The 15,560-nt window shown below is 42.6% G+C and overlaps 1 protein-coding gene across 6 annotated transcripts in view; it reads left to right on the plus strand.

Annotated features, from left to right (window-relative positions):
- Positions 1-15,560, plus strand: part of atp1a2a (ATPase Na+/K+ transporting subunit alpha 2a) — a 44,491-nt gene that overhangs the window by 14,914 nt on the left and 14,017 nt on the right. For all 6 annotated transcript variants that reach the window (XM_037083741.1, XM_037083742.1, XM_037083738.1 and 3 more), the window contains 7 exons: positions 595-863; positions 3,255-3,453; positions 4,522-4,631; positions 8,640-8,774; positions 11,611-11,690; positions 12,943-13,052; positions 14,284-14,459. In XM_037083741.1, the coding sequence (XP_036939636.1) occupies positions 595-863; positions 3,255-3,453; positions 4,522-4,631; positions 8,640-8,774; positions 11,611-11,690; positions 12,943-13,052; positions 14,284-14,459 (1,079 nt within the window). The remainder of the gene's footprint in view (positions 1-594; positions 864-3,254; positions 3,454-4,521; positions 4,632-8,639; positions 8,775-11,610; positions 11,691-12,942; positions 13,053-14,283; positions 14,460-15,560) is intronic.

Below are 15,560 nucleotides of genomic sequence, written 5' to 3' on the forward strand. Positions count from 1 at the left end.
GGTTGCTTCCATCCTAATACGATGGAGGTGAATTATATTTTGTTTGGGGGATGCTCGCAGAATCAAAAATGACACTTATAATATTCCGTTTCGCAACATTTTCTTTCCGGAAGCAATTTCCTCGAGTTATTATCCCGATAATCCACACCTCATGTTAGAACAGTTTTACTTGACACTACTTTTCTCCTGAGAATATAGTCCCTTCTATAGACCTCTTCTCTAACAAGCGTTGAGGATTAGATATGCTGCGTTTTAAGTGAATCGGGTTCTTTTCTCTCACTCAGTCCGGCGTCTGCTCAGTCCGACTAAACCATCAATCGCTGGCCAACACCTGTAATTCACCTCCATCCATCAACACTCTATATCCAGCCATCACCTCCCTATCAACCGTCCTTCCTGTTTACAAATTACAGCGCTCACCTCCTACAGTGTCTTACACAGTGTTATCAGTCATCCGTCTCTCTTTATTGCTCTGAGATACACATACGCATTTTACTAAGCAGTAAGTAAAAAAGGCTGCCATCTACTTGACTACTACGTAGAGTATGAAAAACATGATGTACCTGGTTATCTGAATCGCCTCCCCCCTCTCAGGTACGGCCCATGGCATCGTGATTGGCACTGGGGACCGAACAGTGATGGGTCGCATCGCCACCCTGGCGTCAGAGCTCCAAGTCCGCCGTACGCCCATCAACATCGAGATCGAACATTTCATCCACATCATCACGGGCGTAGCCATCTTCCTGGGCGTGAGCTTCTTCATCCTGTCGCTCATCCTGGGCTACACCTGGCTGGAGGCCGTCATCTTCCTGATTGGCATCATCGTGGCGAATGTGCCCGAGGGACTGCTGGCTACTGTCACCGTGAGTAGTGTTTGGTGTGTGCGTGAGAGACTCGAAGACCATATGTAAAGTCACATCCTTCGGACTGTCCTGGAAAATCCAACCCAAGGCCGTCACAAAGGAATCCACAATCCAGCAGCTATAAACACGCCAAATCGACCACAGGCTTCAACCGAGAGAGAGACAGGGAAGGTGTAATTAACGGTCATGTGACAGTTCACTCATAACTGGCTAATAAAAGTGATTAATTCATGTAAATTCTGACAAATTGTAACATAGAGCCCCTTTAAAGGAGCAGATCAGTACAAACATACGACAAGTTCCTTTTTACTAGTTATGAAACAGTCTCAATTGACTGCTAATGCCTCCATATGAGCATCATCCAGAAAGATGTTTTACTTCTTGAGTTAACTCTTGTCATCAGGTAGGATTTGAATGTATCCAGGTCAGACTGTCATAAACATGAAAACAATATTTTATGGCGGTTAAAGAGTTCGACATCTGGAGGAAAGAAGCTGCTCTGTAGTCTCGTGGTACGACGCTAAAACAAAGTTAACTTCTTCATATTACAGTAACTTATCTTACACAGCCACAAATAAAAAAACAAATAAAAATTACCTCTATCTATGCATCCTGCAAACAGTTGTATGTTGCTGTATGTCAAATGTGTCGCTTCATTCTTTCATCACTTCAAAACCAAGCACATGGACAAGTCAGATCAGGCTCCTTAGACAAATTATTACTTTTGTCCACAGGGGGCGCCATAGTCAGCAAAACACGAGAGTTACTTGCAGCTGCTTTAATCACTTTTTCATTTCTGCACGGTATTTCATGTCCCTGTTTATGCTCGTCGTGTTTTTGCTGCAAGAAAACAAAATGCATTTCAGTTTACAATGAACAAGGTCCCTTTGAAGCAAGGACAGGTCATAATATGCTTCTGGGAATAGTGAACACAACCATGGGGATTAAAACTGCTGTGCTGCAAACAGCAAACAAAGAGCTTTAAGAGTGCTTGTGCTGCAAATGGTAATTTTAATACTTTTTATTAAACTTAAGACGTTTGAGCCACAATGGTCATATTAAACACAGATTTTTAATGACCTTATTTATCTATGCAGGCCATTTAAAGTGATGCTAACTATTATTTTTTTGGTGCTGCTGTTGCCATTTTAGGGCACAGAAACAAAAAAGCTGAAAATGCGACATCTGATATATTATCAGTTCATATCACCGGTGGAGATTACATAACACATATGCAGACATTCATACAGAGATTCAACAGTCATGCAGCAGCAATAGTGTTAATTTGGAGTCCCTGTAGCAACCCAACAAATATGCTGTACATCTAATATTCGCTCTTTGTGGCTCTGTTTCAATCTCCATCGATCCTCTACATAAAATAAATTATTCCTCACCAGCTAGTCCCCATGTTGGTCTGCTGTTTGTTGGCTGTTGCTGAGGCTGCTGGATGTTGGGTTGATTAGACGGGAGTTTCTGGGCCTGAAAATCAAAATAACGAACTCAAAGAGGCTAAAGGGAAAATGCCGAGTTGGATGCTAAAACTTCATAGCTTTGTTGTCTTGAGCATCTGTTTCTTTATTACATGCAGTCATCTGATCCATTGTTAACACAAAAATATTGATTAGTGCAGCTTCAAGCGTGCCAGCTCTGGAGCCCTGATATTGTGCCTGCTGGCTCGCCTTAATGGCTCACTGGCACACCTAAATGGAACGCAGCCATCATCAATGTTATTAGTTACACCTGTGCACTTCCTAACTCTAATTTACCCTCTGTAAATGTTAGCTGTAGCTCTAACGATGCTACAGAACGCAGCAGAGCAGGTGATTTATTACTGACTGTTGGAGTAGCTGGAATGCTGAAGTGCATCTAACTTTTTTCTGCAACAATAAACAAAGTGTGAGCTGAGGTGGATGCCAGCTGGCATTTGAAATGCCATCAGTCGACATTTCACTGGTCCCAGAAAATAAATTAACTTCCAGTGACTGGTTTCTTTAGCTGCTTGTGCTTTAAACACTTCACGAGTTGTGTGTGTCCGTGCTGCATTTGCTGTTCTGAGATAAATGTGGTCAGCGTGAGTGAATGTGGGTTGATGTGCCGCTTACAACATATGGAATGTGTCTATTCATCGTATTTTTATGTTCCCGTGCACCCGCTGTTAACCAGCCAACCAAACAGGCACGTACACACACACATGCTGCAAGGCACCTGGACCACGCATGGCTTCACATGCACAAACACTTGAACGCACCGGTGCGTACACATGCTCTCGCCCCTCGTCGACTAACAATCATCCATCCCCGTCTTGCCTCCCCTCCCTCATCTTCCTCTCTCTCCCTCCTTCACCTCCCCCTCCTCCTTCCCCTCCCCCTCGCCTCCCCGCTGTCTTCCCAGGTGTGTCTGACTCTCACTGCCAAGCGAATGGCCAAGAAGAACTGTCTGGTGAAGAACCTGGAGGCCGTAGAGACTCTCGGCTCCACCTCCACCATCTGCTCTGACAAGACGGGCACGCTGACCCAGAACCGCATGACTGTGGCCCACATGTGGTTCGACAACCAGATCCATGAGGCTGACACCACTGAGGACCAGACTGGTAATACAAAGAGAGCGGGGTGAAAAAGAAAGGGAGGAGGAGTGAAACAGAAAGAGTGGAGGGAGGGAGCTTGGAGGAAATAGGGAGCGACTGAGAGATAGAACGGGGAGATAGCGAGTGTGTGGGAATGCAGGGAGGGAGTGTGACCACCTGCCGAAATTCATCTGTCCAATGTTCCCGCTGCCAACCAACATTTCTGCTCGCGCTGCCGCTTGGATTAATTGAGCAGCGGTATGCAGTGGGCGGCACAACCCTCAGCTACAAACACATCCTTTCCCAGAGTTCCACAGCAAAGCTGCTGCCGCGGAACCAATCGGATTCCTGTCCTCCACCAAACAGGGACAAATCGAGCCAAATTTCAAAGAAGCTTTTAGTAATAACCAAAAGGTCTGAAAGAGAGAGAGGAAAAAAAAAACAGGTGTTCTTTGCATACCAATGAGTATTGAGTCAGATGATTGTGCAGTCATACAATGAATAGCCAGCAGTGGAGACAAAGGCTGCGCTGCTGAAACAGAGCAAGTGCTGGGGGAAAAAACACAGCGTATTCATTTTTCAGGAGTGCAGGCTATTTTTGCAGCTGTTGCAGGTTTCAGAGCCTCTTGCACCTCACTTTGTCAAGTTCAACAGCTCCAGCCACAGTTCGCCACCGTGTGCTGTCGGTTGCACGATGCTATCACGGCGTGTTTTCACAATGGCGGTGACAGTGACCACTCTAGAGAGCCAAGGCTTAAATGAAAAATGGATGCAGGCGCCGGCGGCAGAGTGAGGGTCATTTTCAGTTCGATTTGGTGGGAGGGATGAAATTTTGATACCAGGAAATTTTGCAAACGGCTTTAATACTTTGAGACATTCTTGTTAAAAATGAATGTCATTTTTCAGACTGGGGACTTTTAAAAAGAATTGCTTTTGTCGAGGAGAAAATATGAGTGCTCAACTTAAGTGACCTCTGTTATTTAGCAACAATATCCAGTGGTACGCTGTGAACCGAGAGTTAAGTCGGCGGCATAAATACTGCATGAGGTCTGCTTTGAAATAAATCTAACACAGCTCCCTCTGCTATTCTCTCAGGTTTGGGTTTTGACAAGAGTTCTTCTACTTGGTCCTCTCTGTCTCGCGTGGCCGGCCTGTGCAACAGAGCTGATTTCAAAGCCGGACAGGATCACCTTCCCATCGTGATGGTAAAAACCTCCACCTCACGCAGACACCACAACAGCAGCTGCTTTGCATTGATGCTCCCCTCTCATGAATTATCTCTCCTTTATAAAGCAGTGGGGTATGACAGGTTCAGTTTAATCCAAGGGCGTAATGAGCGAGCCCCTCTAGATTAGGATCAAAAAAATGAACACACATTATTCATAAGACATGATTTACCCTACATGGTTTTCTGGTGGGGTGAAGTTAACAACATAAGGACGGTGTCAGGTAAGCGGTCACTCACGAAGAAGCAGTGACGGATGAAGTATTTAGATCATTCACTTGAACTGGCAACAGACAACTTTTTTCACATACAGATTCTGCTCTGCCACCAGGCTCAGTTGTTCCCTCCCCCCAAAAAATGAAGGTTGAATCACTGCACAAAGGAAGCGCGTCTATCAGTGAGCAACCAAAATAGGAAGGGGTATTTTCTTCCCAGGTTGCTCTCTGTTTCCAAACTCTGCACTGCAAAAGGAAAAGAACTCCGGTGACGGAGGAGGCTGAGAAGGTGCAAGGTGGAGGGAGGTAGAAAAAGACTGAGCAGAGAGGCATTAGCCTGATTGAGAGCGCCGCTGTTTTGTCAAAGTCTGCTCCCCTGTTTTGTTTCCCCTTACTAGTGGGACTGAAAGCAGTTCAAAACTGGCATTTGCATATCAGAATTAAGGCTAAAGGGTCAAAAAATGATTTAAAAGAACAAAAAAAAAAAACGAAGCAGCATTCTTTTGACTAGATCAGATAAATAAAAACCTGCCCACTTGTTGATACGACCCAGTGTTTTACTTTTCATACCCCTGAGATCAGGATTTCTAGCTCAAATTAGGATTCTTACAGTTGTTTTTAGCTTGTAGCCATGCTGCTAATGCTATCTTTGCAGCAGTAATATCACAGGGAAATGCTGACAGAGGAGAACATCGGGCTTAAATTAAAATTTAGTTGCTCTGTTGCAAAGCATTAATACTCCACAATGATTAAAAGTTCCAAGCAAAATGCATTTAAAAAGAGTAGCTCTCCCAATCCCGTCTGTCCCCTGATGGGGCTGAAAAACAATTATTTATTCTACACATTCAACACATATTGTCTTGTTGGCAGCAACCTGATTCAGTTTATTCCTCAATGGCACAGAACTACACTACTGTCCAGAACCAGTTGAATACACAAAACAGCCATACTCCTACACTTGGGTGGCAACTGCCTTTTACTGCCTTTGAGCAGCATATCTTTTCAAAAGTGACACCCATTGTTGGGTTTTGTCTCTTTACGGTTAACTGGGCAAAGTGACCTCCTCCTCCTCCTCCTGCCATCAGTGGCAAAACTTAACAAAGCTTATTCAGGGAACTACAATTAACTCCTCAAAGACTTGTGTCCATTAATATTAATGTAAGTGACATTCTAATGTTGCAACAGATAAATTGACTTATTTGTAATGACCGTATTTACTATTGGACAGAAAAACTATCAGTGTTATATTATCATAGCACGTCATCCACATAGCATGTTAATGTTGCAGCTGGTCGGGGTGGAGCTAATTCGGACACACAATAATCTCTAACTGTGCATCTTAATTGTTAACCTGATGATATAGGGTTGTGTCCGAGTACTTCGATATTGTACACAAGCACAGTACTCGAGTAAATGTACTTTGTATTCCCCTGTGTGGCCAGCTGATCCTCACCCATGCGGCACCCACAGCGGGAAAAAAAAAGCAACCCAAGTAAATAATTTGTCAATACCACTTGACACAGATGCACTACACACACAGTGCCTTACACGCTCACCTCCCTCTCACACATAAACACAGCCTCACAGAGGATAATCCGACGCACCCCTGGAAATAACTCCCCCACGCTGACACACAAACACTCACGCGGCTGGGTTGGGGAGTGATAATATCCGTGTGTTCTCCCAACCGCTATCCTCCAACCTGTGCCACACTGACCTGAAGGAATTCTCTGTGTGGCTTTCAGCGTCTGGGATTACAGCTTCTTGACTCCCATGTGGGCGCAGACCCCGCCGCCGCAGCCTCTCTGCTCCTCGAGGTGCCCCTGGCTTCCACACTGCATTAACTAACAGCCATATCTCCTGACAGCACTCAAACACAGCAGTCAAGGCCCGGGCACTACCGCCATTACGAGAACAAGTCCCCATCTGCAGCCGGAAAAACAGAGAAATGGAATTTCCTTGGTCTATTTATTCATTCATGAAAAGGCACAAACAAGGACAAATCTTGCGGAGTGCGTGTCCTTGTTTTGTGGCTGTTCATGAATGAATAAACAGGAACAAAGAGAAATCTTGTGTATTGGCTCGGCCCCCGTATATTGGGCGTCAGGTCAATCAGTTCAGCATGGATTTTAATAAATTGGCTCCAAGAGAGGGATGAACCGCGTTGCATGAATTTTTATCACGGGGGATTTTACAGGTTATCAGAGGGGAATTTTCCCCTCAAGCAGCGTGCAAGCGACTCTGTCACACAGGCTGAAGCAGATACACCTGCAAAAATAACAACAACAACAACAAAAATGAATAAACAAGTGCACCCACACAGGGGCTAATTCAATTCTGAGCCTTGTAAAATGGGTCACCTTACCGTCTGTATTAGTGTGTGTGTGTACACATCATAATCCGTACATAAACATGGATGTAGTCACCCACAGGTTACTGGAGAGCCCTTATGAAGCTCAGCGTGGCTCCAGTCATTGCCTGTTGGCAGTGCCAGACTCCCCCTGCCTCCCAGCTAATGCAAAAATGGGCAAAGAGGTGGAGTGTAAGGAGGAGGACCAAGTGAAGCCTGGCTGCTGATTCTGTTGGAACTACTTCTTTTCGAAGGGTGTCAAAGTCATGACCTGCCCCTACACTCTGTCTCTGTCTGTGACTGGCTGGCGTTTCCTTCATTGGCTGGGTTGGTCAGGTTTAGGCTTGAGGATTGAGACTGGTTAGGGTTTGAGTAAGAATATAAGGGTTAGCCAATCAGACTCAGAAGGAGGGCAGGTCAGGTCTGTGCCAATCTGCATGAAAGAAATGCAACATGTGTGTCATATAAAAGGGAAAGTAGTTATAGAGACTGAACAGACATTTTGAGCCCTTACATTTTTTTATGTTGCACCTTGAAATCTCAGTTTTCAGTTGTATCTTGTGACAATGCTGTGCCTTTGTTCAGGTTTGGCTTAAGCACAAAAAAATCTACTGTTTTGGCTTAAAATACCTGCTTTTTGGTTGTCACTAACATGGCTGGAGATTCTGAGTGCTGTATCGTAGGCACTACGAGAATTACCATGACCTGGATGACTGAGATCCTCCTACAACATGGCTGGAGATGGGCTGAGGACTCACCTGTGATGACACCCAGTTTTGTCTCCATAAACACAACTGGAAGTTGTTCTAGGGTCTCCTTAAAAGCACGCAATGGTTGCTCACTTACAAATGATGAAACTCCACCACCATCCCCACTGAATCCTGATGTGAAAGTCAGCTTATAAACATGTAATGTGAACGTGATATGACACATTTTGCTTTTGATTATTGTCAATACACAATGTTCTGATGTGTCCTCCCACAATATGTATTTCCAATATGATGTGAACATTTCATATTCAGGGTATCACATCCACACCTATAGAAACAAAATGCCCTCAAGAAACTGCAAAACAGCAAACTAATCAGCTGTTTCCCCTCCAGAAATATTAGCTGTCTTAATCAAACAATTTTTCTTCCCTTAAATCCCAGATTTTGCACTCTCATTACTTTTACATTAAAATTGTTACATAACTTCAAAAACATCATGTGTGCCGGTGATGCAGATGATACTCGGTTACCAGGCATGAACAATGAGAACCATAATGGAAGCAGAGGAAGTCCTCTCAGGTGCGGCTTTAATCAGTTTTAAGCTCACTTCCACCACAGTGTGATAAACCCAGGCAGCGAGACAGACAACACTCATTTCTCAATATGCATATGTGAGTGACTGTGCTAATGTGCCGCTGTGTGTCTTTCCCCAGAGGGAGACAGCGGGGGACGCATCAGAGTCGGCTCTGTTGAAATGCATCGAGCTGTGCTGCGGGAGTGTTCGTGACATGAGAGCCAGAAACCCCAAAGTGGCAGAGATCCCCTTCAACTCCACCAACAAGTACCAGGTACCGCAGTCAGGTTGCATCATGGCTTTCTCAGCTGGAAGCGCGGCTGATGCAAGTCTACAATGAAATCCTCAGACGCATTTACAGACCATTCATAGCAAAAGTCATGGTGGCTGAGTATTTTATACTTTCTTTTAACAATCACAAACACAGCTTATCGTAATTAGTGATAATTCCTCCCAAAAGCATGTTGAACTGTCCCTTTAGGCATCATTTGCAATCAATCCTAATTTACCTATAAATTTAAATTTGTGGTAAATGTGGCCTCTCTTTTTTTTTTAGTTACAATTCTGTTAGTTCTCCTCAAACTGACAGTGATGTGATGTTGTTTGATGTGTTTCCGAGACTTGGAAATCATTTTTATTTACGCGCTTTGAGTGAATCATCCATATTCATTTTTAACCTTTTTTCCACTCGGGGAAGGCAGCCTGAACACGCCTGCTCTTTCACAGCAACATCCTGCTTTACATTCACACTGTCACACACTTCTACCTGGAAGCTGCCCAACCAACACGACACTGTTAGCCACAGAGAAGCTGTTGCAGTGCTGCGATGTGTGTTATTTGTGATAGCGGGATAAATGTGGATTACAAGCTGGTTGAACACAAGATACTCTGTGTTGCTGCCTTTCAGTGCACAGAAAGAGCTAGAGCTGGCTCTGGTGAGGAGCTCGGCGAGGTTTGGGTGGGGTCAGGTGAGACGACCGAGAGTTTGGAGATGTGTGTATGAATACTTTGAAAGACCTCAGATGAAATTGGCCAAACACAAGGAGCTCTATGTCAACAACAACAACAAAGCTTAATCTGCTGGGTGTTCCCTGAAGATCACTGATTCGAATCCCCTGGTGTGCATGTCGAAGCGGCCTCGGGAAAGATACTGAACCCCGAACTGCTTCTGATGCACTGGTCTTCATCTTGCATGGCAGCCACCACCATCAGTGTATGTATGTTTGAATAAGTAAGTCACTTTGGACAAAAGCCCCAAATGTGAATGTATGATACAGATCACAACAGGCTCTCTGTTGTCTGGGAGTGGCACTGAGACGAGGCACTCGAGAAGAGTCACGTCCTTTGGACTGTCGCGGAAAATCCAACCCGAGTGCATCACAGAGAAATCCACAGTCCAGCAGCATTTAACGTCTTTTTAACAACGTTCACAGGCTTGTATGGGCGAGAGAGAGAGAGACAGGGAAGGTCTCATTTTTCATGTCACGTTACAATCAGCTAACATATGGCCACTAAAGTTGTTTTATTGAGAAAATGAATAAATGTAAAACTGTTACAAATTATTAAGCGGATCCCATCTAAACTTTGGATATTATTCAATTACAAATTCTACCAATTTACAATAACTTCCTGGGAGAAAACCCCTTGCGATACACAGCATGTTATTTCAAAGTGTGCGTCTGATTCATCCAGAATGCATGTTTGATGCTACCAAATCTCATTAATAGCAACACTTTCACTAGTGTTAGTTTGGAGACCTAACATTTTCTATCTGTTGGGCCACAGACTAAATGAAATGACCTTATTAGTCTGAGATGTGACAGATTTCGAAGACGCTGGCAAAGCAACTCGTTTCATATATTTACAAGCAGAATTGTCAGATAGGTCGGTCGATCATGTTGACAAATGACAACCGAAATAAACAAGTTCGCTGATTTCACACATCTCCACAGTGCAGATCCACTGCCAGTTGTGACATTGTTGGCACGATGTCATGGTGATTAAAGCATTTTATCTCCATATTTTGAATTCTCTTCAAACGCACTTCATAAATGCTTGGACTGGCCGGATAAATCAAATATGACAATAAATCTGGGCACATGCCTCAATTTTGATATTGCCACAACAGCATAGTTGTGACTATTGGTACGTTCACAAAATATATATACACTGCGTGAAGGTAGTATTAGAGCAGGTAGAATAGTCTGTAAAGCAGCATTTAAACACTTATCACAATATAAAGATCCAAAATCTAAAAGGCTCCATTACACATTAAAGATCTAATTTTGATATACTGCCCAGCCCTAATTAAACTGTAAACATTCGTATCAAACTTCAACACCTTGCTCAAGGGCGGGCGGCAATTAAGGCAGGGTCAGTGTTTCTGTTTTCCACACCCAGTGTTTCCCATCCTGCCTGGAGATTTGACCCAGCATATGAATAACACAACAGTGATGCTGAGGCAAACAAAGGACTTCCTGCATGTATTTTGTGCACCTGTTCCCTGACTTAAAATAGGAATGTCTGTGTTGAAGAAAAAAAAAAAAAAAGCAATTTTGCTCTGGTTTTCTGAGATTAGATATGCTGTGACTCAGATACAAATTACCTGGGGTAGTGTGTGCATGCTTATACATGTGTGTGTGTGTGTGTGTGCTTGTGTGTGCGTGTGTTTGTGTTTGTGTGTGTGTGTGTGTGTGTGTGTGTGTGTGTGTGTGTGTGTGTGTGTGTGTTTGTGTGGGAGAATGGGTAATGCAAAGTGTAACACCGCAGGAATGCATTTTGAGACTGTGAATGAATGCTCCTTCAGCATAGGGAATACATATGACTTACAATGTGCACTCCGTCAACTCATCCTCGATAAGACTTTTATTTCAAACCACTTGAAAAATATGACACTGTCGCACCAAAAAAATGAATGCCAGCACGGACGTGACATTCATTGTTGAGCACGTCTGTCTCCGGCCTTTTTCTTACTAAAACAGACACATTTTACTCCAGCGAGGAAACAACTAGCAATAAACTATGTGAAATGTATTGGTTTTAAAAATAAATCCTGTAATGTTATGTTCTCACCATCCTTCCTCTCCTCCTCTTCCTTCCCTTTTGTCAAGCTCTCTGTCCATGAAGTGGACGACAATCCCTCCGGTCATATTCTAGTCATGAAGGGAGCGCCAGAAAGAATCTTGGACAGGTTGGTTGATCAATAGTGGATCGATTATGTGTCTCACAGTTTTTCTTTGCCTTGTTTTTCATTTACCTATTCCTTGCTTCTGGATGTAGTGAGAAAACACACACTCTCTCCCTTAATGGTAGCTTTATTCTATTTGTTTGATTTCTTTTTATTGTTAACCATAGAAAAAAAAAAACACAGAACAACTTTTAATTGATTGTGTTTGTGCGTCTGAAACTTGATAGTTCATTCATTTGTGCCAAGTACCTCCATTATTAAGCAAAACTATTACAAACTATCTACAGCGCACAACAAAAAAAGATCATCAACACATGAATGAGCTGCACTGCTGCACTGTGCCTTCATCATCATGAACACCCAGACAGTGGTTTATTTAGAGTCAATAACACATGATTACTCACTACAGCACCAGATGTGTGGTGTGCTGGTGTAAATAGTCTCCAGCAAATTCACAGTTACTCCTGTTGGAGTCATATTTGTGGAAACCGCAGTGTTTAAAACAATCACTTACCCTTTTAAAAAACAATTAATCTATGTATTCCTGACCCGGCTCATTAGGACCTAATGCGCCGGGGACTGTGAGCTACACAAGGGGGAGATAAGACAAGAAGAACTGGGAGACACATGAACATTTTGGTTTTGTTTCTTTCAAATTATTTGGCGAAAGATGAAAAAAAAAAATCAATCAGATTGATGGAATAAATGTTGCCAATGCAAAAACCGCGGATAAAAATATACATTATACAGTATATATGAGCATATATGTTGTAATTCTATGTTTCTGTCCGGTCTTTTTTCTGCTTTATGCTTCGACAGCACTGGGCTCATGGTCTAGCTAAGTTCAGGCACAAAAACCTATAGGTTAATGTCTTGTGAAAAACACCCAGTTTTGCTGCCATAAATACAGCTAGAAAATGTCCTGAGGTCTAACTACAAATATCCAGTGGTTTCAAACTTACAAATGTTGAAACACAGTCTCAGACAGCGGTCAGTGGCTTAGTATCCTTCTGGCATAGCTGTAAGATGCCCACCAAGTGTGACCTTTGAGACAAGAATGAACCCTAATGCAGAGTATGACTCCAGATGGGTGTCTTTAAAAATATCTTTAATGTTGTTTTTAAGGATTTATGATTCATATATCATTGTTGGTCATAATGTGCCCACCTCGTGTTTTAACCCTTACATTATTAAGACACAGGTGAGGTTACTGGCAGTGGTAGCTGTAAAAGTGTTATCTATAAATGTTTTACAGGTGCAGTACCATTATGATCAATGGACAGGAGCATCCACTCGATGAAAACTGGAGGGAGGCTTTCCAGAATGCCTACATGGAGCTGGGAGGACTGGGAGAGAGAGTGCTCGGTATGTTTCATGGCACCAGCTTATTATCCGTCTGTGGGGGAACAGGTAGCAGGAGGAAGCAGTTGGAGACAGCACTCACCTTTTACAGTCTCCTTGGATAACAGGGTAGTTTAGCCACATGTCCCCATTAAAGTGGAGAATCCTTTTATTGCCACACTATACACAAATACAAAGGTTTTAAATGTAATTGCACTAGACTGACGTGGCTTCAAGGATGAAATTAGCATCGTTACGCAGAATGTTAGCGATATGGGTTGTCTAGGTTATGAATTAGTGTGTAATGTTGGATGATGAGCTGGTAATTGAATCCAGGTCTTACTTGGGACTAAACTGTAATATAATTTGTTCATGAAATAACATCATTCCTTGTAAAAAAAAAAAAATGCCATGGACACATTTTAGGTTTTGAAGAAAAAAATCATTACCCTGAGGTTCCACTTTGAATATCTGTGAAGTGTTTAGCATCCAGACTCTGTAAATGTCATCATTTCTGACAACCAAGGAAAAAGTTACCTGGCATCTTTTGAAAAGTGCCATAGGTAATAATTATGTGCTATCATCATTTTGTTAGAGCAGGTGTCACTTTTTTTCAAACGGTGAAATGTGGAATAGTGCCATTTTTGGAGCAGAACTCCTGAAATCATGTAAATTATTAAATCTCACTTATGCCTCGGGTGACGATGATGACGGGTCGCGTGTTTTCGTGACAAAGGGAGGTTTCTCCATTTTTACACTGAGCCGGGTTTTTCATCATTCCTGTTATGCTTTGCTCTGCGGGGATTCAGGAGATACATATTTCAAGGCCTGTGGATCATTAATTAATAAAAAGTGTCTCTTTCAATTTGAGTGTCAGTCCCACAAACTCCAAATCTAAATCTAAAATTAAAAATGATTTGTATGCATACTGTAAGGTGAAGGATCACTGCCGCCAGAGGACAATACATTTTCTGTGTGTGTGTGAGAGCCTACAGACCTCTTCCATATCAACATTTCTTTGTAGCGTTTTACTGCAGGTAGTGGCAGCAGAATGCACCAGGACATGCTTATTGTTTATGAGATGTTTTGGACTCAAAACATCCTTAGGGTCTTGACAAATCGTCTGCTTTTTAAAGTGCCGGTTGATGTCAAAGCAACAAAACAACAAGTTATTTTTCAGCAGCTGCCGTATACTTTTAGATGCCATATCAGTCAGTTATGAACGATCACCCTACTGATCCCCCTTCTCTTGCAGGCTTCTGCCACTTGAATCTGTCTTCATCCCAGTTCCCTCGAGGATTCACCTTCGACAGCGACGAAACCAACTTCCCCACCGAGCAGCTCTGCTTCCTGGGTCTCATCTCCATGATTGATCCGCCGCGTGCCGCTGTGCCTGATGCAGTGGGTAAATGCCGCTCTGCCGGTATCAAGGTAATTGGTTCCACCGATTCAACCTTCGTTGTAGTTCCTGGAAAGCTGTTTCTGGGGCTTCATTTATCGCGGATTTGCAAGTCAAAGCGCTTATTCAAATCACAAAATGGAGACCAAACGACTTCCTGATGACTATTAGAAGCTCTGATAGATGCTAATTGATAGATAAATGAAGGTATGCTACCGATGAGGTATTCTGGCAGCACTCTGAAAAGGCCAGCTAAAGTTACGAAAGTACAGCGGACAAGTTCGGTCAAAGGTGATGTGTTCATCTCTCCTTGGTTTGACTGTTTTCAAAAATAACCTCAAAATAAAAAGATTAAACTTTTTCGTGAAAATGAAAAAGCTTTGACAGGCGATGAAGGCTCAACTCTGTTCAGTCCCAATTAAGAAATTTTCTTTTTCTTTTTTTTTTATAGAATGCAGATTTGGTACATTTATTACAAATTTCATTAAACATTAATCAACGGCAAATACACACACACACCGAGCAGATGTTTGCCAGGAAAGTAATAATCCGGGCCACGGGAAGGTTAAACAACTTCCACCAGTGATTAAATGGATAATGAGCAGCTCTCATTTGGGGGGAAGTATTACAAAAATGGGAAAAGGATTTTGCGCATTTAATTTCAGGTACAGTAGTTCTCATGCTTCCAGTGGTAATGAATTTTTGAAAAACATGCTGGGAAAGGCTTAAAGAAATAACTGGAGGCAGAATGGAGTGACAATTTTAATTTTTGAGGTATTGATGCTTAAAAAAGGCTACTAACTGATGAAATATCTCATAAAATCTTAAAATCACAATTTTTCTTAGGAGTGAGCATTAGTTAACATATTAGCTTTGTTTTGACTGAGGCATTATTGTATTATCTCTAAATCATGCCACTGATATTGGCTGACTTGAAGATATGACTGTTATTGAGACATTTTGATGAATTTGCAGTTATCGTTCTTTTTTTTAAATGATTACACTCCTTCTGTTAGTCTGTCATCTACTACTTGGTTTAGAAAGCTTTAGAGTGGGTAAAAAGAGGAATCGCTGCCATAATTTTTTTTTAAAAAGATAACTAGACACCCAAACCTGAAACTCCACTGGGATTT

This window comes from Acanthopagrus latus, chromosome 21, assembly GCF_904848185.1.
Source record: "Acanthopagrus latus isolate v.2019 chromosome 21, fAcaLat1.1, whole genome shotgun sequence".
In the NCBI taxonomy this organism is placed as follows: domain Eukaryota; kingdom Metazoa; phylum Chordata; class Actinopteri; order Spariformes; family Sparidae; genus Acanthopagrus; species Acanthopagrus latus.